The sequence below is a fragment of the Hoplias malabaricus genome, chromosome 10 (genome assembly GCF_029633855.1).
Source record: "Hoplias malabaricus isolate fHopMal1 chromosome 10, fHopMal1.hap1, whole genome shotgun sequence".
Classification (NCBI taxonomy): Eukaryota; Metazoa; Chordata; class Actinopteri; order Characiformes; family Erythrinidae; genus Hoplias; species Hoplias malabaricus.
The window spans coordinates 22,217,341-22,243,308 of record NC_089809.1 but is presented as its reverse complement, the minus strand read 5'-3'; the positions used below and the strand labels follow the sequence as shown (position 1 = coordinate 22,243,308).

The 25,968-nt window shown below is 40.4% G+C and overlaps 1 protein-coding gene across 1 annotated transcript in view; it reads right to left on the bottom strand.

Moving 5' to 3' along the window:
- ldlrad4b (low density lipoprotein receptor class A domain containing 4b) overlaps positions 1 to 25,968 on the bottom strand; it is a 75,255-nt gene continuing 49,287 nt past the window's right edge. The window contains exons 4-6 of the mRNA XM_066683212.1: positions 5,596 to 5,750; positions 4,393 to 4,443; positions 1 to 3,552 (exon numbers count right to left, since the gene is read on the bottom strand). Of these exons, the coding sequence (XP_066539309.1) occupies positions 3,022 to 3,552; positions 4,393 to 4,443; positions 5,596 to 5,750 (737 nt within the window). The 3' untranslated portion in view covers positions 1 to 3,021. The remainder of the gene's footprint in view (positions 3,553 to 4,392; positions 4,444 to 5,595; positions 5,751 to 25,968) is intronic.

Below are 25,968 nucleotides of genomic sequence, written 5' to 3'. Positions count from 1 at the left end.
AGTCTTTAGTTTCCAAGTTAAAGGGACACGTGCTGCACTTCAAGGCAAAAGTACTATTGGGTCCTGTTCAAGACGCCACACCAGATTCAAAGGTCTTTGTCCTCTAGGCAGGCTAATGCACATCCACTGATTCAAATTGGTCTTTTGGTAGGCAATGCCCCCTAGGTACAGTAGGATCTGTGAGCTAAAAATGGCCATGCTTCTTCCGCTCTGATCAATAATCAATGTTTTTTTGAAGACTGGAGGAGGAAACAGCCAAGGTCAGTCAGATTGTAAACTTTACTAAGCTAAATTTAGCACCAAGTCATGTTGAACATACCCAAATACTGATGTGAAAACATGATGTTATATATTAGAATGCAGGTGGAGGTGACAGACAGAGCACAAGGGCTCATATTCAAATTAATCATGGTCTCCTAGAGTTAAATCAGTTCTTCTCTATAGTGTGGAAAATCAGTGAAATCAGTCAGGAGGAAATCATAGTTAAGCTTTGTTCTCAGATTTACCATTAACACATGCCCTGCCAAATGCTGTGAAATATAAATAAAACCAGAATGCAATGATGTGCAAATCATTTAAACCCTAAGACATTTCTAAGGTTGAAACAAACATATTTTTTTATATTGGCATTGTCTTGACTGAATAAGCAAAGCCCTCCCAGAAAAGGCCTGAATGCTCCAAAACAAGTGTATATCATTCATCATTAATGGTGCTTTCACTGTTCCAAAATAATAAAAATCATGTGATCACATCATCTAAAAGTCTGATCATAGGCCTTTTTTCCACTTCGCCACAGCCCATGTGTTCACAGACAACGTTTTTTTGAGGCAATGCTGTGATTCTCAATACAAAACCTTGTCTGCTTTAGTGTCACTTGAGGGCCCAAATATCACAGGCAGACAATACTGCTTTTTGGCTTTGTCTCGTGATACAGTGATTTCTCCAGTCTACACACTCTCTGAAATCCCCAGGTTCATTGCCTTTTACATTGGGCATATGTTTAAAAAGTAAAATAAATAAAATCTCTCAGCAGATCTCCCAGCATTTGAAATGTTGTCTTTGTACTGTTTTTAATGCAACATTATTGCATTCTACTTTTATTTACATTGTGCACAGCATCAAAACCATTTAAGTAATGGGGATTGTAGTAAGCTTGCATTAGATGCCACTGTTATGGTGTAAGAATTTAGAGTGCCTTCTGAGACCAGTTTTAATTATACATACTCTAAGCACTACACTGTCAGAGAGCAAAAAGGTTCTGATGTTAGATCACCACTTTCCCACATCAAGTGCTTTCTACTGACACATCATAGGGGTGAGTAAAGAAGGAAGCGCACTGGGAAGAAGCTGGTTCTGGGGTCAGGTTAACACTGTCTGATGACAGAGTGAGAAAAGGCAACATGAGCAGAACAAGGCTGGGTTAATAAGATAGTAACACAAAGAAACACAAGGAAAAAAATTATACAACCCTCACATTAGCCCTTTGCTTCACTGTGTCTTTAAAACTGATTACTATCTACGAGATGTATACAGCACAAACGTCAGCACGCAAAAAGGGGTTGGCTGGGTACTTTTTTATCCAACCCCATGTTACTATGTCCTACTGATCAGAATGTCAATGGTGAGAAAGGGGCTGAAAGTGAAGGAGTGCGTGAGTGGGCAGCTTTAGCCGTTTCAAGTAAAGAAAAGCTTTTAAGAAGCTTCTGTCCAAGCTGAACAATGCACAGGACCAGAGCTCGCATACAAAATCAGTTCTGGTGATAAATATTGTAACCATTTTGGTTTTTCTCAAGGGCCAAGTGCAACAGATCTGACCTTGATTATGATCCACAAATGAGTGACTTTATGATTGGCATAGCCCTGCTCATAGAACAACCTTTCTTCATTTCCTTTGTATGCTTTAGGCCTGGAGAAATGTGGCAGACCACAAACAATTCAAACCCAGTTACAATGATGATAGTCTTTCAAATCAACTCTGAACTATTAAGAAACCCTATAATTGTAATAAAAAATAGCATTTCGTATTAGTAAAGTGACATTATTAATCAAACTTAGACTTGTGTTGCCATCCAACAGATCTTGCAACATATGAAGAGGCATAAATCTGAAACTAAATCTTCAGTGCAGGATCGGCTTAAAAACAGGAATGCGAGCAGGGCCGGTGTTTTAGGAGATGGTTTGGTGAGGAGAATTTTTAGGCTGGACAAGAAACTCTTGTGCAGAAATCAGTTTAAGACCCTATTGCTCCCACAGACACAAACTTTGGAGCTTCTGTTCAAAATCCATAAACAAAACAACAACAAGAACAAAAACAAACAAACAAAACACACGTATCTCAGTTTCCCTCTTCTTTCCCACAAAGATAGTGCAATTGTGTGTGTTTTGATTTGAATGTATAATAGTGAGTCTTTACCCTCACGCCAGTCCCTCACACACACTCTCACACAAAAAAAATAAAAAAAATAAAATAAAATAAAATAAAAATTTAAAAAAACACCTTGGCACTAAGATTTGGATTTCTATCAGATTAAAAAAAGATCTTAAATTGTGCACAGATCCTGGTCTTGAAAAACGAAAAGATCCTCAACTCCATGTCCTGTCATATCATCACATACCTGCGGATGTGTGGGCAATTTATGAAAGAAAAAAAAGAAGAAAAAAAAAGGCTTGTGTGCTAGTATTTTCTCCTATTTGAAGGTAATACACGAGTACAAAACAGCGCTACAAAGCTCTACCATGTCTTGTTTTAGGAGAAAAAGTGTTAATTTGTAAGCTTAGCTCCACTTGGTTACTTTTCATAAATGTGGCTTTTTTTCTTTTTTGTCAAGACAGATGCATTTTTTCCTGTTGTGCATGGGAGTGTTAAAGAGGGCAACTGTGCCGGGGAAACTGTAGGCGGGGAAAGGAGAGGGTGCAGTTTGGCAGCCCCGCAAAACTTTCACGTACACACACAATCACACGTACGTGCACACACTCACACTGTCTCTCTCACTCACACACACACACACACACACACACAGCTCAAACTAGCTCTACTCTCTGTGTGTCCTTGGCCTTGCTGGGGACTGTTGTGCTTAGCGGGCTGCTGTGGCCCGTGGGTGGAGGAGTCTGAATGCCGCTGATGCTGGAGGACTGGTTATTGCTGTGCTGGTGGAGGAAAAATGCCGCGCCCGGGCAGTGACCCATGACCTCGCTGTAGGCGGGCGGGGGGCCCTCCATTCGGCCATGGGAGCTGGAGTTGGTGGCGCTGATGCCCAAGTTACTGCTGGGTGGTCGCGGAGCGTCGAGCAGTTCGCTGTCGAACACGGTGCGGTTGGGGGGCGCGCGCACAGACTCGCGGTTCAGCTCCAGCTGTTGCTCGGGGTCCCGCAGCTGCAGGGTGCATGGGCCCTGGTAAGGAGGGGGCTCCTCTCCATCTGAGAGAGAGATGGTGGGCGGCAGGTCAATCTGGTGCTGCAGGTATGGGTAGGTGGGCTGGAAGCGGCTGAAGCGCTCGCGCTGCATGAAGGAGGGTGCACTGAAGCGTTCCCGAGGCTGAGGTGTATACACCACCTGCAGAGAGTAGACAAGTACAGCGACTCTTAATCCTGCAGTGACTGCCAGACACCCCTAAGCAATGACATGTTGCATGCATCAAACTGAAAATGGACAAAAATATTAATAAATAAAAAGGAATATTGCATCATATCAATGTAGAGTTTTATTTCAATTTTGCCCCCAGCACAGTGAATCCACGTATTTGTGGAAATGAAATGTGTAGAACTGAAAAGTGCTCCTGTATGGCCACTGAAGCTGGCAGAACTGACTGTGAGTTTAGAAACAAGGTGGTTATCATTAAGTTACGGCTGATTGGAGCAACTGAGTTAGGTTCAAGTCCTTGTCCGCAAGTCTGCCTGCATGTTTTAGAATTTCCCCCATTTCTCTGTGCTGCTACATAATAAACCATCATCTGGAGGAAGAGCACAGCCACTCAGGAACAATTCAATATTTGAACTGAGGGAATCCTCTATTTTAAGCCAACAGGACAGGAGGTTTTAATGAGAGGGGTGTGTGTGTGTGTGTGTGTTTGTATGTGTGTGTGAAAGAGAGAGAGAGAGAGAGAGAGAGAAATTGAGTGTGTGTGTGTGTGTCTAGGTCTCTCAGACAGCTGTCTAGACGCTGCCAGAGGAGAGAGAGCGAGTGATTAATGACGCAGTCAGAGACGCAGTCGTGCACACAGGGGCTCTCAAAGACACATACACGCACAGAGGAAGGCAACATACACACACAGAATCATTAACAGAGAGGCCCTGCCAGAGAGACACTGACCCTCTTCCCTCCCCCTGACCTCACCAAACACAAACTCCCTGATCACACAACACAAACACAGAAGCACGGTGTTAATAGCCTCACCTCTGAAGCTCCTTGTCTGGAACCACTGTCAGATGGCCAAAAGCATCCCTCCTATCAGCAGAGGAAAATCATGATTTTAATTTTTTTATAAATATATGAAACATTAAGTAAAATAAAGCACAATTACTCATTTTAATCTCAATGTCTATAATAGAAAATAGTAACAGTAGATTTATGCTTAATAGATTAACTGAATATTATTAACTCGAGAACAGCAGATCTGAATGTGCTGCATTGTTTATTTTGTAGTTAATTTACTGCTTTTCTAATTCTACAGGAATACATACCTTTGTTTAATTGTAAGACAGATAGTTTAAAAAAAGCCATTCATGCTACCATCAATAAAATAATGCTAAGATCTCCAAAGAGAGCCAGGAAGACTGAGGACCAAATTTTGAGCAGTGTCACTGTTGGTCACTGTACACCCTGTGAAATCATCTAAACAAAAAATCAAATCACATTTGACTGCAGACAAAGCTTAAACTAACAATTAAACAGAGCACAAAGCTATCATTTGTGTCGCAATGCTAACTCTCAGCATTCACGTCTCTTTGGTAAGTTGAACCAGCAGATACTCCCTTCTCTTTCTCTCCAGACTGCGTCTCTGCATGCTCTGCCCGAGTCCACTCCCTCCCCCTCATGAATAAAAATGAAAAGGTCTCAGACATTTATCTGTCTCTGCCGCACGATGCAGTGGGTTGCGTGGCTGTCTGGCTCAGGCTGGTGTCTAGACAGAGCTGGAGTGAATTTAATCATTGCGCCTGTGTCTGTGAGCGAGACTATTGCGGAAATTTATCAGAAAGCTGGCAAACCCTCGGCCAATACACAGTGCTTCAAGTCATGACTGTGCATTGTTGAAACAGCAACACAGCCACCCCAAACAAATCTCACTGCTGGAGGCAACATATTTGTCCGACTGGCTTGCCAGATATTGAACTTGGCTTTATTTGCCAACACCCCAGACTGAACCGAGCTGATAATTAGCGTGTTAATGTTTTCTTTTTTATTTTTAATGAAACGTTATTTATTGCAATTGACAGATTTCAGACACTGCCTAGTACTAAAACATACACGGGAAATATTGATCTCTCTCGAGTCATTTTCTATGTCTGCGGTTAAAGAGGACTGTAAAATCCATTAACCAACTTACTGCACCATAATAAACTGCACACACAGCATGCAGAGTTTTTATTATTGTCTTACCGGCTGCAGAGAGTGCTCCTGCCTCCTGGCCTGACCCGGTCTGCTCATGAAGGACCACGTAGAGAGCTTATAGTGGTTCAGAAGACAGATAATAACCACCACCATCACCATCATCACCACGATTATGATCATTATCTGCACAAACTCCAGTTCAGCTGCAGAAGAAGGGAAATAAACAGTGAGAGAAAAAACAACAACATTGCAAATCATGTTTAAGGTTGGGCATTACTAAGAACTGTTTTCAGTTTAACCACATGATGGCAGCAGAGAACAACAGGAGTTACAGGCGTTGGACTGTAGAACTAGCATGAGTTTTTATTAACAGCACACAGAAGAAACTATTCAAGTTCACTTCTGAGAAAAAAGAAGAAGAAGAAGAAGGAAAAAAAAAGCAGGCACTTTTTGGTTCCATATTGAATAGAACATCTAGAAAAGAATCTCCAGAAACTTTTTGAATAACACTTAAGGTCTTCAATAACAAACATTAACTGCCTCTATTCCCACTCCACTATTCACACTCTCATCAAAGGAAAATACAATATTTATACGACTGTCCTGTAATAAGTAAAAGGCCTTGTACGGTCAGTCATTACACACAGACAGACAGCCAGAGTGTCTGCTAAAGCAAGACAATGCTGGCCTATCTCCGACAGCCAGACAGCCTGCGGCATTTGAGCGGGTAGCTACGATATCCCAGCCAGCCCCATACTGCAGGCCCAATCTGATTAAGCTAGACGCTGCGGCTGATCCAGGCTGCAGGAGGGGCCAGACAGGCCTACGGCTCGCTGAGACAGAGACCATTCTAGAACTGTTGGGTCTGCAGAGTGCACATTTTAAAGTGCGAAACAGAAGAGCATTATCTTTTGGAGCAGACTGAGAGGGCTGTCGGAACAGAGCGGCTGGAACTCGCGCCACAAAATTGCCCGCAGTGCTGCAGCACACATCAGAGGAGACAAACACTGCTTTTCTTCGAATTTAGGCCACGAGAGCAGAGCCGGGGAAAGGGAGAGAGGAGATTAGAGCAAAAGAAAATGGGGAAAAAAGAGAGACAGAAACAGGGCAGAGAATGTGCTATAAAGTGACTCGAGCTGTTCTGAACTTGCACAGCACTTAATCAGCATCATCTTGATCGCCACAAGCTAAACTAGACAATAAGCAACTCACCTTCCATTGGTGACTGTAAATCAATGACACACAGTAGTGTTAGCAACACAAACTAACTCATGGCTACTAAATGACTACGCCAGTGAAGGTGTGATGCAAGGGAATTAGCAATTTCTCAGAGGTGGCTGGAACATTTGGGGTGGTAACCCACCCCAGAGAGTACAGTAACAGAAGCACATCTCTCCAAAAGGTCTTTTGATACTGGTCAGGGCTTTTCAACCTTGTGTTGAGAATCAATAACAGCTATACTAATTGACTGAAGAATTAAAAGCCCCATTACATAACGTAGTGTGTAATGTAGAGATCAACATCTATTAACATAAGGGGCTAATAATGAATAAAAGCTAGATTTGCTAGTTGGAATAACAGTGCTTGCTCTGTCGCACCAAACTACTGATTTAATGAAACATTCTGTGGGTGATGCAACCTGACATTGAACATTTAGGCTAATCAGTCACAACAGAGGTATGGGTAACCAGGAAAGCTCCATTACCTCCTTACGAACCACATAATATTCATCAACTGCTAAAAATCAAAATAAATCAGAAAACTCAATGCATTTTAAGTTCCCAACATGATGCATATCCAAGTAAAAACTGCAGGACAACGCTGTTGTAATTCATGCCGAAGGTGGAATGGCATTGTCTTGCCAAAAAAACGCAAGGCCTTCCCTGGAAAAAAAGGTCTGGATGGCAGCATGTTGTTACAAAACCTGTATATATCATTCAACATTAACTGTGCCTTCAAAGCTGTGTAACTCTCCCAGACAATGTGCACTAATGCACCCCGTACTATCATAGATACTGGATTTGAACTGTGTGCTTATAATAAGCTGGACGGTCCTTGCCGTCTACATGATCTCCAAAATAGGTCAATTTTGATTTGTTGAAGCTAGGGGTGGACGATATGGCAAAAATACATTATCATGATTTTTTTTTTTTTTTTTGCAGGATCACAATCTCAATTTTATCAGGATTCTCTTTCATGTTGGTTTTTAACTTTTTAACACTCCATATTCGGCCTAAAATTACTTACTCTAAATCTTGAGGCAGTGAATAAACTTAGAGGCAAGAACTTAGAAGGCCATATGAAAGTGAAAAGGGAGCTAAGCTTTTAAAACATATTTTACTGGTTTGATTGTTGTTTATTTTGATTGCTGTTGAAATATAAAACTGTCTTGTGTCGTCTCTCACAATGTGTCTCTGTTAGGTGCCAAAGGCAGCCTCCTTGGTTGAGCATTGCCCCTGATTGGTCTACAGATTTGAATGAATATGTTTTTTTTTACATTTGTTGTACTTTATTTTGAACTGTTGTTTTTCTTTCTTTTTGCAAGTACTCTTTACACAAACATGATGACTACTAATGAGTGGATTTACTAAAATTTGGTCTTGTTTTGAAGGGGACAACCTACATATGCGCTGGTATCCTGTGTGTATGTGTGTGGGCTCTTCAAGCTTCTTGGCGCCACAGTTTTGTTTTGTTTTTTTGTGAGGAAGGGATCTCATGTATGGAATAACAAATTCTTTTGGAATTAATTCAGTAATTGTATATTTTAGAGTACTGATATTATCTGTGTCCCGAGAGTCTGCCCATTCGACTGATGTATAATATGTACACTGTATGTAAACAACTCATAAGAAATGCAGCATGATCCAATGATCTCCCTGTAATAGTGAATCATGGACAAATTCTTATCGTTCATGATCTAATATCGTCAAATTGCACGCCCCTAGTTGAAGCACAGCGCACTTTTCAACTTCACTTCAGCCCACATTAGATGAGCTCGGGCCAGGAAAAAGAAGCAGTGTATCTGAATTCTGTTTATATGCATTTTTTCTTTGCATGAATTTGCATTTGTGGATGCAGAAATTAACTGTTTCAGAAGTGTCAGAAGGGTTGTGAGCCCATGCAGTGATTACTACTATAGAACCTTGGTTGTTTTTAATGCAGTGACTGACCACAGCCAGACATTACAGGCTTTGGGCTTTAAGCTTTGCATACAGAGATTTCTCTGGATTCTCAAAATCTTTTAATGATATTATGTAATGTATAAGAAGCAATGAACAGGTTATTTGCAATTTCACGCTGAGAAACTTAATTCTTTAATGTCAGTTTTTTATACTGTGTTTCTGGTACCAATCTCAAAATGGGCAAATATTATTCAGAAACCATAAAATTGGGTCAGCATTTGAAATTTTGTACACATTTTCAATTAATTATAGGGTTTAAACGATTTGCAGATAATTGCTTTCAGTTTATGTACTTTTTGCACAGTGACAACTTTTCTGGCAATGGGTTTTGTAAACAGTATTTGTGTGACCTCCATGAAATCAGTAAAGTCAGTATATATGTTTCTATCCTATTGAGCTGAACTATTTTTTTTCCACATCAAACAATTTTCACAAATTTGCTGCATTTAATTCATCACTGAAGGTCACCAATATGAATCTGTAACATTCACAAGTTTGAAAAGCTTTGAGAAGCAGTATAATCACATACCCTTATGTAAGGGAAGTTGAGATGAGAGGGAACATCAATGATCCAACTGAGCAGGCTGTGCATATTCACAGCTTAGACTGTGAAATCCTCTTTATTTCTTCAGAGGCTGATTACACAGTGGACCTGAAGTTCCCTGCCCAATTGGACCGTGCAATTAGAACCAAAATGCGGTTCAGGTAGTAGACTAAAGTTCTGCTGAACACGCCCTGAAGGCCTGCAACTGCACAAGCCCAGTGTAGTACACATACATACCACAAAATATTTGTTTTATTAGGCTACACAATCTGTTATTGTTCAAACTAAAGTAAAAAAAAAAATAATAACCTGTCTGTTGAACTGAACAAAGCCTGGCTGCTTTGGAGCAACACTAAGAAAGGAGAGAGAGAGGTCAGTACTGGAAAATGGGGTTGTCTCTTTAGCCTTGCCTTTCATTTGAAGATAGACAGAATGAATAAGGAGTGAGTCCTTCTCCAATGGAGTGGCACTGCCGGATACTGGATCTCCTGTCCTGGTCTCCTAGCGACATGTGCACACACAATCTACCCCAGATACCACTGGCAATGCCATCCCCTCTCTTTTAGCCATCCAGCTGCCATTATTGCCATGGAGACACAACCCCGCAGCATCCGTACCCACAGAGACTCTGAACACTGACATGGCACACACAGATTTGTGCACGTAGAGGCACAGCGAAACAGAAAGGAGGAAAAAACAGACGGAAAACTACAGGCCAACTACGGGGTGGCAGACAGAGGGATAAAGAGCTGAGTAAAAAGCAGACAGAGTGGGTGCGAGGAAAAGCATTAGCCCAAAACGCCGGAGGCAGCCAGCACTCAGTGCAGCCAACACTAAGATAGGCTGCAGATCCATCAGCCGCTTTACTGTCACCAGGCAGAACAGAGCAGCGCATGACACAGCTGAGTGAGAGACGAGAGACAGCGGGCCACTCGCAGGGAGTGAGTGCCAGACATGAGGAGGGTACGTGTGAGAGAGGAGGGGGGGTTGGGGGGGAAGGAGTGTGAGAGACTAACTCATTTCACATATGCAGGGTAACCTGGGAATATGATGGCAAACTGCTGAAGCTGCCATGTCACCATGAATCAAGACTCTTGACAATTTATTGATTCAGAAATGCATGTGTAACTAGTATGACAACATGTAACGCCATTATCACTTTAGAGAATATCATACAAGAATCATACATTAGAAAACAATTAACAATACACAAATGTCAGAGGGAGCTAGTGGTTTAGTAAAATATTAACTGGCAATGCTTAATGTATTTTCAACATACAACAGACCAAGACAATCACAGAGAGAAACAGAAGCAGCACATTACACTACAGTGTTTGTGTTAGCCTGTAATTAACAGCTTTGTCTTGGGAAAATAATTATATTCTACAAAACAATATATATAATAATTATATTATACAAAATGTTATACATTTTGCTTGATTGATTTAGTTTAAGGAATGATTAGACTAAGCATGAACCAATCCAATAAACTTAATAAGTAATGGCACAAATACTGACCTTACTAAGCAGTTACTAAGGCTGGACCATATTCAACGCTGTTGTTCTTGTTATAAAATTGTAACAGTGCTTTATCCTGTAACTTACTTTCACAGACATTTTGTTAGATGTTAATTTAGATCTTAATACTGATTAGGACTCTGAGCTGGACCAGAGGTATATATATCGTGACAATAATCAAATGATATCCAGAGGTTGATTTTCATGATCTTATGTGTTGAACACCATTAAGCCACCTCCATTTTCAAAAGGCTTTAATCAAGCAGCCCACTGGATATTTATTGTTGTTCACAGCATTCAAGATCATAGCATTAACAGTAACAGTGCTCATTTTAAAAGCTGATGCCATGTTTCTGAATATTGTGTTTCCTGACTGAGTTATTCCAGGTAAAGGAGCTTTCAAGGGCCTGCATGTTGTCATATTCAATAGAACATCATATTCCTCTTAATAATAATACTCAAGCAACACCTGTAACCTTCTACTGGTCCCGGAACCTCATATTATTTTTTTCCTCTCTGTAGTTATCATTTTTGTTTGACTTTATTTGTTTTGTAACAGCAGAGCCATTGAGAGTAAAGCCATATTTTGGTAAACCAACCTTCAAACAGGCAATGAAGGATTGTTTAGAGTTCTGTTGTGAATTCAAACAAAAATTGTGTTTATGTAATTGGTTCAGTGTCTGCTAAAATGGATAATATTTATGGTGTGTTATCATGGTGAATATATTTGTTCTATTATTAATGAAGTATATCTGTAAATGTATGACAAATTAAACTTAACATTGAAAAAGGCAAATGGTCACTCGGACCGCAGACTTTATATTTTCTGTGGCCATAATGTGAAAGTAAGTGGCCACTGGAACTGGAAAACAGGAAACAATTGATGCCTGGGCACAACCTCAAAAATCACAGCCCACACTGCTACACAATAACCATTTTATTTTTAATTTCCTTGAGTCTGTGTAAACTACAGCATCAGATTCCTGTCTTTAGTTGAACTGGCTGTGCTCTTCTTCTGTGGTAGCCCATCCATCCCAAGCTCTGATATATTTTGCATTTAGAAAAGCTAAGCTGATCACCATTTTTCTCCGATGCTGATTACTGAGTTGACCATTAACTGCAGCTCTCGATCCATTTCTGCATGATTTTATGCAGGGCACTACTAAAACATGAGTTGCTAGTTACATAAGTGCAGGACTATGGGTGTTTGTAGTAAAGAGGCTGGTAAATATAATTTTTGTTTTTAATTTTTAGGAAGTGATTTGTTACTCCATCCTCACTTTATCTTTCAAAATGAGATATTCAAATTTTTAAAGGTAAAAAAATGATATCCATATCTGATCAGAACTGGTATTTTGAGAGAAGTGGAACTGGGGTAGAGAAGATGAATGTCTGAGTATTAATTGTGTGTGTATTTTGTATTACATTTGAGGGATGCTCCAATTATTACTTCTGTGTGTTAGAGGAAAAAGAAAGAAAGAAAAAAAGACTACTTTCCGGTATGCTCATTTCATCTAGACCTTTACACAACAAAGCACACTTTCTCTGAATAATTCACTTTCTGGTGAGACTGAAAGGCCCACCTCACAGGAACCTAACCATTAACATCTGTAACACGCACACAAAACTGAGCACAAGACAAAGACCAGACATTGCATCATGTCACGCTGAGGACAGATGCTTTGCTGACTCACTGCAGGGCAAGATGAGCTGCCAGCCTGAGGCCTTCCTGCCAGGTTTATGCTGCACAAAGAAAGTGTTATCACCCCCAATAAAAGCTATGAACAGTAGCAGTCAGTCAAGACCTCCTAGCAATAAACTAGCTAAGATTATTTAGGGAATAAACACCTGTCTCTTAAAACAGGTTAAAACCTGGGTCACCAATCTTATCCACAAAGGGCCGGTGGGGCTGCAGGTTTTTTTTATTCCAGTTAAGCAGTGCACACCTGATTCTACTTGTTTAATCAACTCCTCCCTAAACAGCTGAACAGTGTGCGCTTCTGTTTGGTTGGAACGAAAGCCTACACACACAACGGCCCTTTGTGGATAAGACTGGTGACCCCTGGGTTAAAAGGTCAAATCTTGTGGCTAAGAAGACAGTCACTGCCTCCGTCACTGGCATTCCTGCATCATGAAGTCCTCATTAACATATTCACTTGGTTATGTTGAGCAGGGCAGTACACTATAAATATTACATCGCTATAGTTTGTGATCGTGAAGACGTTTGTGATGGTAGAGGGTTTTCCATCCAGAAATTTTGCAAATTATGAAAATGCACAAATACCTGAATGGAAAAAGGCCAAAATGAGAAAAACACCCAGTTATTACAAAAAGAACGCTATGCTTGGATGAGGTGCAAAAGTCGCTAAAGCACAAATGAGCGATGGAAAAGATTTTTTAAAATAAACAACGACAGCTGGTTTATATATTCTGCATATGTGACAGGGTGCAGCCCAGAGCCCGGACTGACCTCGCGACCACAGGATTTTAATGGACTCCCATGACTTTCCTTACTCTTCTCTCTGCACTTTACCACTCTATTTTCACAGAAGCACCCAAGCTTCTTATTTTAGTGCACATGTGGAATATTGTAGACATGGTAGCATTTTACATTACTCTCGAAAACAATAAATGTCTTTTTTTGTTGTTGTTGTTGTTATAAATTCTTACATTTTCACAAATATTAATAACTGAATAACTAAGAAAAAACAATGTGGCAAAAATATAAAAATCACAGTACAGAGCAGCATGGTCGCACAAAAAGTAGTGTCACTGCCACACAGCTACTGGGGTTTGGGGTTCAAACTCTGCCTCAGGTCACTGTCTGAGCCGTTTGGGCGTTCTACATTTGTCTGCATGTGTTTGCTCCAGACGATTCAGTTTCCTCTCATATTCTGGACAGGCATCTGACCCAATGCCATCCTGAGCAGGATAAAGTGGTTACAGAAAACGAAGTTTCAAAATGTGTGTGTGTTTTTTTTTAGATAAGCAGGATCACACCTGTATTGCTATATTTAAAAAAATACTATTTAAAAACTATGAGTACAATCCAAATTATTCAAAAGTTCTATATTTTTCTGCAGTAAATTAAATGAAACAGACCTAGTATTGTGTTCGGTTTAATGAAACAAGTAGTTGACCAGGGATCTCTCATTACTGACATCATTCAAAACAATGATTAAAATAATTTTCAATTATATAATTAAGATCGTGCTGTCCAACACTTTGTACAGAATCGTTCTCTAAACAACGCACTTGGCTATACTCTTGTGACATATTTAAAATGATTACTTTAAATTGTTCTGGTCAAATAATCAAAAAATTGATTAGCAGAATCAAAGTGGTAACTCATTGGTTACATTTTTTAGGGAACAAACATAATACAAAGAGCATTGCTCACTATAGAAATCTACGCAAGAGTACAGATTCTGAAGGAACTGACGTGGAAGCTTATTTGGTTTGTCAGGGCATCTATGGATGCCACATCACTTTGACAAGACACCAAAGTGTTTTGACAGGCTGTTCTGAATGTACATGCCACCATATTAAAAGACGGGCATTTTGTCATCCAGCTATAAACATACATTTTTCATTGGTGGGGGGCTCGTCTGGTGTTTTAAATGGCTAGATCACACAGGTGGTCTTTGTGCTAAAAATCAAAGGCTTGCGGCACAGAGGAATGGGGGAAGAGCACAACACGCTGACAGACTGGCATCCTGCTGGGCATCAGAAGAGCAGGCAGCCGATTCAAGCCCTGCAGTTCAGCTGTGGCACAAACACTGCCAGTGGGAAGAGGCCATCCCACCCAGCACGCCAAGCTACAGCCTCCACTCCGAGGCTACGCTACAGAAGAGCTCTCACCATCAATAACACTGAGAAAGGAGCACAGACATCATAGTAAAGATGCCCAACCGAGTTTCTGTCCATCAGGAGAGAAAAGGCACTACAGAACATAAAAGGCGTCTTGCGGGTCCTGCGTACTTACGTGTGAAATGTCAGTAACCGTACGCTCACTTGCTGATGAAGAAGCTGAGCCTGTCATGCACCTGAATTACACTCCATCAGAAAAGAACCTGCATGAGTGTAGCATGTGGGAACTTCCACACATATTCAGGGGTACCCCCTCTTCCACTTCAGACACTTGGGAGTGGGTTTAATGATCTTTTTTAATATAATAATCACACAATTTTAAATCAGTGTGATAAACTTGTACATGTTTAGTGATGTAACTTTTTAGAGAATACATCAAAGTGGAAGCATTTGCCCACAATGTAATGCGCTTGTATATGTGGTTAGAATTTGATCATTCAACAGCAGTAGTGCTAGACATTTAGACTGATGTGGTAAGTTGCCATAAAAAAAGAATTTGAATTAATGAAGTTTTATTATTTATTTATTTAAGTGCATACAGCACCAGGCCTACATATCTGAAACACATACATATTTCACATAATTCATCTCCAAAACATACGGCATAGATATTTTATTTGATTAATTTCCAAAACAATCATAAAATTTAAATTATTCATTTTTCAGGAGAACATTCTGAGGACATTAAGAAGAAAAATCTAGAAAGAAAAGATATTTCGGGGAGACCACCAAACTGTCAGCATCAAATTAACAGAAGCATTATCTGAAAAACATGTGCAGTGATTTCTTTGTATATGTATTATATTTGTATGTGTGTATATATATATATATATATATACACACATTCATACATATACACACATGACACTTGAGTCGCCAATCCACATACCAACGTGTTTTTGGACTGTGGGAGGAAACCCACGCAGACACAGGGAGAACACATCTAACTCCTCACAGACAGTCACCGGGAGTGGGACTCGAACCCACAACCTCCAGGTCCCTGGAGCTGTGTGACTGTGACACTTTTGTTTATCATGAGGGTATAATCATAACCATCAACTTTTCAACTTCATGTCCATTTCAGGATCATGGTATGGTGGTATACTGTGCACTACTATGTTTCACTCTGTTATTACTCTGGTATTACTGTGGTATCGCTAAAATAAAATTTAGTTATAATATATTTATTTATACAACACCACCATACTCATGCAAAAAATCATGACACTGAAAATCAGTAAGGTCCCATCTCTGCTACTCACTAAGCTCTCAACTGCAGCTCAAATCTGAGACAATGAGCTTGGCCAGTTGCTGAAGCCTACAAGGCCAGTACTTCAAAATCCTAGCCCAAGTGCTACACATTTTGTATCTTCGTGCGTCTGTATGTGTCTGTGTGTGTATTTAAACTGCTTTAGTCAATTATCCTTCATGAATTGAGCCAGGTAAATGGTGAAGTGGTTAATGTCTCTGCAGAGACAAGCTGAAAAAATATTTATAATAATAAAATAAAAACTTGACATAGATATGAGTGAACTGCACTACAAGTTCCTTCTTTAAAATCTATTTAAAGTACCAGTGGGTTTAGATACAATGACATGTTTTCTTTCTTTCGTTCTCCTTTATATAGAAAATAAAAAAGCGTGCTCCTTTGTCCAAGCAGATGGCTTTTTTTTGTTTCAAGGCCGACAAAAACAAATATGATTGTGTGGTCTAAATAAAAATTTGTTTATAGTCTAGAGATTTCCATATCACAGTCAGATGGCACAACAGTTCTTGTCTACATCGCCCAGACATGGTTCTGTTTAGTCCCACTATTTAGTCTCCGTTTAGTCAGGTCAGCGGCTGGTTAAAATGATCATACGGGTACCGAGCTCCAGGGCCAAGATGCCACCCTCCAGGCTTCTTCGTCAAGTTGTGTGAGTGAGAAGCTATTGAAACACCAATTATACTTTCACCAGCTGTACTTCACACTTAATGAAAGAACATGTGCATCACCAATCAGTCAAATGCCCTCGGCTGTCCATGTTCATGTTCAAGTGTTTGTTCACGCGCTGCCTGCTAGCTTCCAGTCTTTGTCAAAAAGTCTCACTCCCCCACAGCAGAACTTTTCCAAAAAGGAAGTTCCAGAGACTCATGTGCCTCCAGACAGAATTGTTCAGTTGTGTCATTTCTCTGCAGCTATGCTGGACATGTCATGAGGAGCCAGTGGAGAGGCTCGGGTTCCCTTTCACCATACTGCTGGTCTAAGCTCGGCAGTATGGATTCTTATTTCTGAAAGATTGTGTAGATTATAATTAGGCTCAATTCCTTTCCCTGTTCCACATATAATTGAAAGCTATTTTGGGAAGGCTTTCATTGCTGGCAGGCACACCTTGGCATGTTGTGTTCAACCAAAACTGAAAAGGTGCTTTCATGTCAGCCAAAGCTACTTGTACCAACTTGTAGGCCTACACATCAGCTTGCCAAGTCTGCAGAGTAAAACAATCAACACAGAAGTTTTTGGAAAAAACATGGCACTGGTCTCTTTTATTTAAATGTCTTTTTTTTTTTTTTTAGTTAAAAAGTGCAAGAAGCGTGAAAGTTTGCTGCAGGGTATGCTTAGCATAGAAGAGTGTCTGAAAGATTTGTTAAAGAGCGCAAGCAAGCGAGAAAGGGAGGACCGGGGATGAAAAAAAAAAAAAAAAAAAAAAACCTCTTCAGTTTTCTAAAACATTCGTCCATGACCGCTAGCTGAACCTGCATGCACAGTCTCAGTGGGTGGAAACACACTCCTCCATTTGAGAATGCTAGCACAGGGTTGGAAGAGAGTTCAGCGGTGACATTTTCAAAGAGTGAGTTCAGACGGAGTAGACGGAAAAGCAATGGAGAGAAGTAAGAGACACACAGAACCTGAAGGTGACGAGAAAAACCTGGTTCTGCTCTTACTGTCGACACATCCCACCTCATACAATCTTTATCAGCCATTCATTCATCCACCATAATCGCCGTAGTTCTTAAAAAAGGCCAACGGATCTGTGATCTGCTTATAGACCTCCAGCTGGGCTGGGTGGAGATGGCTAGGTTAGTGACAGAGCACACTGACAGGCAATGTGTCTCTGATCTCCATCAATAATTCACACTGGATCCTCAGGCTGTTTTCACAGCAGACTGCTACATAGAACCAAGCCATTATGGTTTGTTCAAGTAAAGCCTTCTACTTTGCAGAAACTATTTTTTCTTTTTCTTTTTTTTAAAGGCTGAGCAGTTTACCATACATGTGTTTAAATCCTGGATTTCTGGGTTTGCTCCTGAGTTGGACTGTATGCCTATGTGTGCTTGTAGGCTAATTAGCTGTAGTGTAATTGTATACATGGAACTGTTGAATCAGCAAACAACAGAACAATAAGCACTTTTTGATCTGCCTTATTGATCTGTGGGGGACATGCTGATAGCCCGATAAAATATATGACTTTGTTCCCATTTTTATTTTTTTTATAAATATACAAACAACTTCATATGAATTATCGACTTCAACTCACAGAAGTGTGACCCAGCAATTGACAGTGAAATTTGCAAATTAGTTAGCATAAATTATGTTTTGTGCTGCTCTGGTTAAAATGAGGCACTGATCCATGCAACAAATTCAGTTTCTGTGCCTCATTCATGATGCCCAAATGTCTGACTCTTATTTCATATTTGCAAAGGCAGAATCAGATACCGACTAATATGGAATAAAGAATCTTCTGAACATATTTGGCTCAACTGATCTTTACAGAAAATCCTAAACATTTGCAGTAACAGATTTTAAAGTACTGGGAGATGTGTAATATTTCATGCAAGTTAAAGGCAAACACATTCATTAAGAATATGTTAAATCCTGGCACAGTTTTAATTCTTTTTGGAAAGAGGAAAGCACTAAAAGAGAGTCCTCTAGATAAAGAGGGCCTCGTGAGGAAAGACATTCTAATGAACCAAATCAGCTCAATTAAAAAGGCAAAATTAGAACAGAGACAGGAATATTGTGTCTGAGTCTGACATGAGCAACAAAAGTCCTTTAGTTGAAGACGTTAGCAGTAGGAATAAAAAATGGGTAATAATCCCGACTCCAGTCCGTCTATTCATTCATCAAGGCCCTTTGTTTATAGTGCACCAGGCACTTCCCCCTGCTTGAGATGTAAAGCTGCGAGACAGGGAGCTGGAGGTTATGGGGCTGCTGAAGACAGTCCCTGAATGCGCTCATCACTACAGCAACTGAAGGAGAAAGTAGGCCTATCCGAAGGTGCCCTGACCACAGACACAGTAAACACGGCTTTTTAGAACTAAATTTATCACCACTGACATCTGTTTGAGAGAAAATATTTAAATGATAGAACTTCCTGCAGTTGTCTAGCTCAGTGGTTCCCAGTCATTGTCTTGTGTATTTTAGAGACATTGCTTTACAACAACTAACTTCAACTTAGGATGATATTTGCTGAAAGGTTTAACAACAGTATAATGGAAATTATACCTGTTTAAAAAAAAAAAAAAAAAGTTACTCAAGGACCTTGAGCAGGAGCCACTGTTCTAGCCAGATACAGATAACAGCAGTAATAGAGAAACTGAAATAGCAACACTCACATATGTCCATTCCCTGAAGGTGGGGTCCGGTGTAATTTTACGTGCAGGTGGCATCGGCGCCCTGACGACTTGAGCCTGCGCCTCCGCTAAGCACATCACTTTACCACATGCTTTCCATTAGCCTGTCCACTGCTCAAGACTCTAGCACACTCAGGCTTATGCCGCCGTCCTCTGCCGCTCCACTCACCAGTGCTGCTCTGTGTGATCTGGAAGGCGGACTCTGAGACTCCCCCCACCACCACCCTGCCCCCCACTCGCATCACAGAGACACTCTTGCAGACAAGAATATTGAAAAGGCAGCAGAGGGCTGGTGCCTAGTATCATGAGCTACACCTAGAGTTCATACCAGACATGACTATTCAAAGCAAGCAATGGGAGAAATGTGAGAGGGAAAATGCACTAATGGACAAGGAGATTCAACTCTTGAATGAACTCTTGAATGGAGTAATATGCATGTATCTAATATTATTTTATTATATGATATTACTCAGTGCATATGATAATATTTTCCCTAAGTCAAATTCTGCGGCTATTCTTCCCACCCAAGCCCTCAAAAAAATAAAATAAAATTATAAACAAAATGATGTTTTATATATAATAATCTACTGATAAAATATTTCCTCTGAACACACGTGTAGTTTGTCTACCTAAAAATATAAATCAAATCAAACTGTGATGAAATATGACACCAACAACTGTAATTGAATTGACTCTGAGTTCAGCGATTTATGCCCCTAGTGAGAAACAGGGTAGGTAACCTTGAGGTGACCCCCACTGTCTGGCCCCTTTCAGGCTACAGTCGTCTAGCTTGTACCATGGCAGGGACACATATTAGTGTTAGAGGAAGGGGGAGGTACAATCCCCTGGAAAGCAGGAGCATCCAGCCATAACAAAACATGAATCAATTAGATAAAAACACATTTCTCTGAATTTCATCTTCTACACCAGAATGTTCTCAGAGCACCACATCACTTCTAAGTCTTACTTGTTTGGGTTAATGTTTCATGCAACTGTTTGGCTGTCTGCTCTGCCCAATCCCAGATGTCAGAATGAAATTTAAGCGATTAAATCCTTCTCTTCTGCCCACTCAGCTACCAATTCATCCCAGTAGGAGACAAGCTGACATTTATCTGTCTGACGTCTTGTCTGGAAGTCACGTCCCCCGCCAACACACACACACACACACACCAGACATGGGGGTAGACAAAGAGGGAGGGGGAGACGCAGGGGTCAGGACTCTGGGTTTGAATGGGTGTCTGAAGCAACATCCCAAGGGACGCTAGTGTTGGACACACTGTGCATGTTAATGTTGTTATGGCTGGCTTTGACAGTCCCTCTAGAACTCATGGTATATATTTAAATATCCATAAGCAATACCTCTAGTGCCAAACATTCTAAAATGTATCTGCCAATCTCCAGATATATCTGCCAATCTCCATTCATAAATGGGCTAACAAAACGGCTAATAAGAAATTCTTATAATTTCAACTTGGACAACAGTACAATTTGGCTGTTTCCTTATTTACTTCCCAAGTATATCTGTGACCTGGCTTCAGTCTAACACACCAAGACACTAACATCTGGTAAAATTACCATATGCATCTGAGCCATGTCTGAGCAATTGCTATCCTTCCACTATCCCATCATGTAGACATATAAGCACACATTTTGAGTTCATCATAACTAATTTTATTCCTGTTCTGGGCAGAGCACCATCTAGTGCCCAACTTGGAAGGATCAATTTTGCAGACATAAATATGGGTTTCAGGTTTAATTTATCAGAATATTCAGATCTCAGCCCTGATGAAGTAAGCCAACAATGACGCGTCAAAGGAAATTACCACTGTTTTGATAAAGGGATCCACCAGGGAAAAAAAGAAAGATGAAAGAAAGAAACAAGAGGCCTTTAAAAATGTAAAAAGAATAAATCAGTTTTCTCTTATTTTCATTCAAACAAAGGATTAAGAGTGCGTTGTTTTTAGAAAACAATTTTACTTGGATCTCTTTGTCTGTTCTTGTTTTTACCACATTTAATATGTTCATTTATCATTCCATACTTGTGATTTTTTTTTTATGTCACTTCACCTCACGTAAATGCAGGTCCAGATTGATACTCAGACGAGGAGGCGAGACAATTATGAAGTGCCAGCCATCTACATGATATGCAGCACAAAATTAGAACGACTTGATTTATCCCATGTTTTCAGACATTGGCCAATCAAAAAACAAAACTCCCCCCTGAATTGTTTCATTTAAGTTTGTGTGTTGGCCGGAGCTTTAGATTCCCATGACACTGGTGTGTTGGTGATGTGTTAGTGGGTGTTGTCCTGGTATGAGTGGATGAGACACAGCAGTGCTGCTGGACTGAGAATAATCTATATAATATAACTATAATAAAAGTAAAAATATGACGACCAACACAAACTGTGCAGCAACTGTCTCTGACTTTAAATCTAAAAGTTGGACCAACAAAGTGGACAGTGAGTGGACACAGTTAAAAATAGTTAAAAAGTCTAGTAGCACTGCTGTGTCTGATCCACTTGTACCTGCAACACACACTAACACATCGCCACCAGATCAGAGTTACTGCAAGCACTGAGAATGATGCACCAACCAAACTCACAGAACAATACCTGCTCTGTGGTGGTCCTGACCATGAAAGGGCTGGGTGAAATGGGGATAAGAAAGTATGCAGAGAAACAGATGGAATACAGCCTGTAATTGTAGAACTGTGGTCAGTGGAACTTTTTCCACAAAAAGAAGTCTGGTTCCAGAAGCAGTTCAGTTCCCGATTCTTGAATCCTGGCTTATTTCCGGCGAACTGGTCGTGTGTCCACCTGGAGGTTGAGGGTTAAAGTCCTGCTCCGGGTGACTGTCTGTGAGGAGTGTGTTCTCCCTGTGTATGCGTGGGTTTCCTCCGGGTGCTCCGGTTTGCTCCCACAGTCCAGAACACCGGGACCAGTTCCCAGACATACAGGCTAAACTGGCCGTCTGCGATATGCCTTAAGGCACCACTTAGGTTCAACCGTATCTTTGCCCAGAATTAAATGTAAAAGTAGAAATACTCAGTCAGTCCGTTTCAACTATCTTATCCATATTTAAGCATATTCAGATGATAGCAGCAACATCGTATATCTAAAATTTGGATTACTCAATATAAAAGATCACTATACTTAAAAGCATTTTTCATAAATGATATTATAAGTGATCACAAATCTCACGGAAATGTGGGTTAGACCAAATGAATATTCAGCACTAAAAGAAGCCACCCCTGTAGGCTATAATTATGTACATAGCCCAAGATTATCAGGCAAAGGAAGTGGAGTATGTGGAATTTACCAAAATGCCCTAGATATCAGTCATAAACAATGTGACACCTTCACTTATTTTGAGGTTCTTTCCACTATTATTACAAATCCAGTCACAAAAAAAAATATTATTATGTAATATTTACAGACCACCAGGGCCCTACTCAGAATTTCTAAAATAATTCAGTGATTTCACTGCAAACCTAGCTGTGTGCAAGTTATAATTGTAGAAGATTTCAATATCCATTTTGAGAAGGCATATGACCCAATAAAAAAGGCATGGCCCCATGGTACAATGATAAAACCAGTACCTTAAAACGAATAGCACGGAAACTAGAGCGGAAATGGCGATCAACCAAGCTGGAAGTGTTCCCCTCTGCCTGGGAGGACAGCCGTAGTATAGAAATCCTCTCATTAAAGCTTACTCAGCATATATGGCCTCCCTGATCTACAATAATAAATATAATGCTAGAGTGCCATTTAGTGTGTTTTCCAGAACTACAAAAAAATCAGGCAGGTATTGAACCACAAACTCCGGCAACTCTCATGATTAAAGACTTCATGGACTTTTTTAAATAATAAAATCAAAAATGTTAGACAACAGACTCAACCTACAGTATTAAATCCAACCTGGCTGTCATCTGATGTGACTGATATAAAACATAACCTAACTGTAAAAGAAAGTCTTGAAATTTTTTACCCACTCCCACAGTTTGAACTAGAGAAAATTATCTCCTCTGCAAACTGTACAACTTGCACACTTGATGCAATTCCCACAAAATTACTTAAAGAAGTACTACCAGCTATTGTCAACACTCTTAACTATAGTAAACTCATCCCTTAGTCTGGGCCATGTACCCAGAGCTTTTAAACAAGCAGTTATTAAACCTCTGAAACCATTTCTTGATGCTAGTGTGTTGTCTAATTACAGGCCTATTTCTAATCTACCATTTATATCCAAGATCTTAAAAAAAGCTGTGGCCCAACAACTTAGTTCATATCTACATAAGAATCATATATACTGTGCTGTGCACGTTTGGCTGCCGCTTCTCGCCAGTGTGTGTGTGAATTAAATGTTGAGTGTTGATTGGAAAACATAATTTTTTCTAGAAAGTCGCTAAATAAACACAATGTCAATATATATGAAAAATTCCAATCTGGATTCAGGCCACATCATAGCACTGAGACAGCACTAGTCAAGATAACAAATGATCTTCTTGCCACTGATTAAGGCCACATATCCCACTTGGTGCTACTTGACCTCAGTGCAGCTTTCGATATGACAGACCACAATATTGTCCTAGAAAGGTTAGAAATCATGGTTGGAGTCACAGGGACAGCCCTATCGTGGTTAAAGTCTTACGTAACAAACGCTATCAATTCTAAGGTGAAATTACACCTTGATTTAATAGTTGGCTAAAGATTCAATGATATTACTGTTAATAAAAACATAATAAGAAGCTCATCAAAACTTACTTGACTTTAGGTAGTCCTTTGGTCCAAATGTGTGCTTTCAGTAGGTGAGTGTCACATTTCTAGAAATCATCTGGACATATGCTGTAAATGTGATGGAGGAATGAACAGTGCATGGGGTGTGGTCTCAACAGCCCTTAAGTGTGTAATGTGCCATGTGCCTGGGATTGAGGAGCAGCTTTGCTATTCAACTGTTTTGGTCACATATCAAACTATTTTAGCCAAGATAATGCTTCAGTATATTTTTTTTTACCAACTATTTGCAAATTTTTCCACATTTAGCTTTGAGTATTTCCATTTTATCCCCATTAATTCCCATAATTACCGGTTAAGTCCCATTAATTCCAATGGTAAACTTCCCAACTTTGAAAATTCTCTGAATTTTGCAACTCTAAACCTGACACATCTCAGCTGGAAGTTCTCCAAAGTCTCAGAAATTCACTGTGCTTTTATGCATTCCCATCTCCAAGCAAAATATTTTTAAACCTAAACCCAATTCACTGTAACTTAGGGCTTAGATAATGCTGCACTGAACTCTATAAGATGTGCAGCAAAGAGTTTATACCCAGATTTCATACCAATCTGAAATGAAACTAGATATATCCAAATTCTTTGCAAGATTCCCATCTTGAGGACTATGCTCACAGCTATAGTGTGAGCTATTGTGAGATAAGTGGCAGAATGCATGGAGAGGGAAAAAAACAAAACAAAAAAAAAAACAAAAAAAAAAGTTCCTCCATGCCAGCATGGATCTGTGGGTTTTCAGAAAAGCATCCTATTCCGTGTTGTGCTGCTGTGGCCTGGAGGAAAGCCAAATATTCCTGTCCACTCCATGGGGGTTGGAACATGGCTGCCTCTCTAGAGATTAGAGTCAGGATTATGCAAAAAATGAAGTAGTTGATATACATATGCAAACTTCCTACAAATGCCACATAAAGCCCTTTTGTAGGTGTTAGTATAAGATGGCCTGGGGGAGCAATGCTTTAGCAGCAGCGGGGCAGGGCAGATAGGGCCATCCCACTGATAAGCTGCAATTTTAATGTGGGAGAGGCCAGCTTAAGCACTCTCCATTACCTGACTCATCTACCACTACAGCCAGCATGCTGTGGCATATTATCTTCATACTCATCCCAGGAGAACGTCTGTGTGTGAGTGTGTGTGTGTGTGTGTGTAGATTGCCATCTGTAGGGCGGCAATGTAACGTTACGGATTTGTGCTGCAGTGTGTGTGTATGTGTGTGTGTGAGTGAGATAATCACCAGGTATTGAGTCCCCCCCTCTCCTGCAGCCTGCTGAGCATCGTAATGGCCCGTCTGCCCAGTAGGGTGAGGTAATGTCTAGGTTTAATGCCAACCTCCCACACCGGCACACACACAGTGGGCACACATACACACGCACATACACATATACACAAAGAACAGCAGGCACAGAAACTCCCAAAATGGCCGCTGTTGTGACTCCTAACAATTATGACAACATTATTAGCCTTTCACTCAAGAGCCACATGGCAAACTCTGCCTCCATCCCCTCCACACTATCCTGGAACACCACACAGACATCACCTGCATAGTCCCCCTCTACAGAGAACAACCTCACTGCCTCCTAAACATCCAAACAGCCCAAATCACGGAGGAGCCGAAACAAAATTATGGATAGATCATACACCTCTAAAAAATACTCACCACATCTGCCAGTTCCAGTCTGCTGAATTATGCACTAGGCAGCAGAGAAGAGTGCCAGACAGTAGCTTCAATTTATAGGCGATGGCACAGATTAGATTTACAGTACCACAGCACGCACCGCAGGGGAATAAGCCCTCCTGCCTCGAGAGAATACTTCAAAAACTAGTCTGTCATTTCAGAAAACTGCGCTGACATGATCCAACACTGACAGATATTAGAATGTGCTGCTCAAAATTTCCTGCTGTTCAT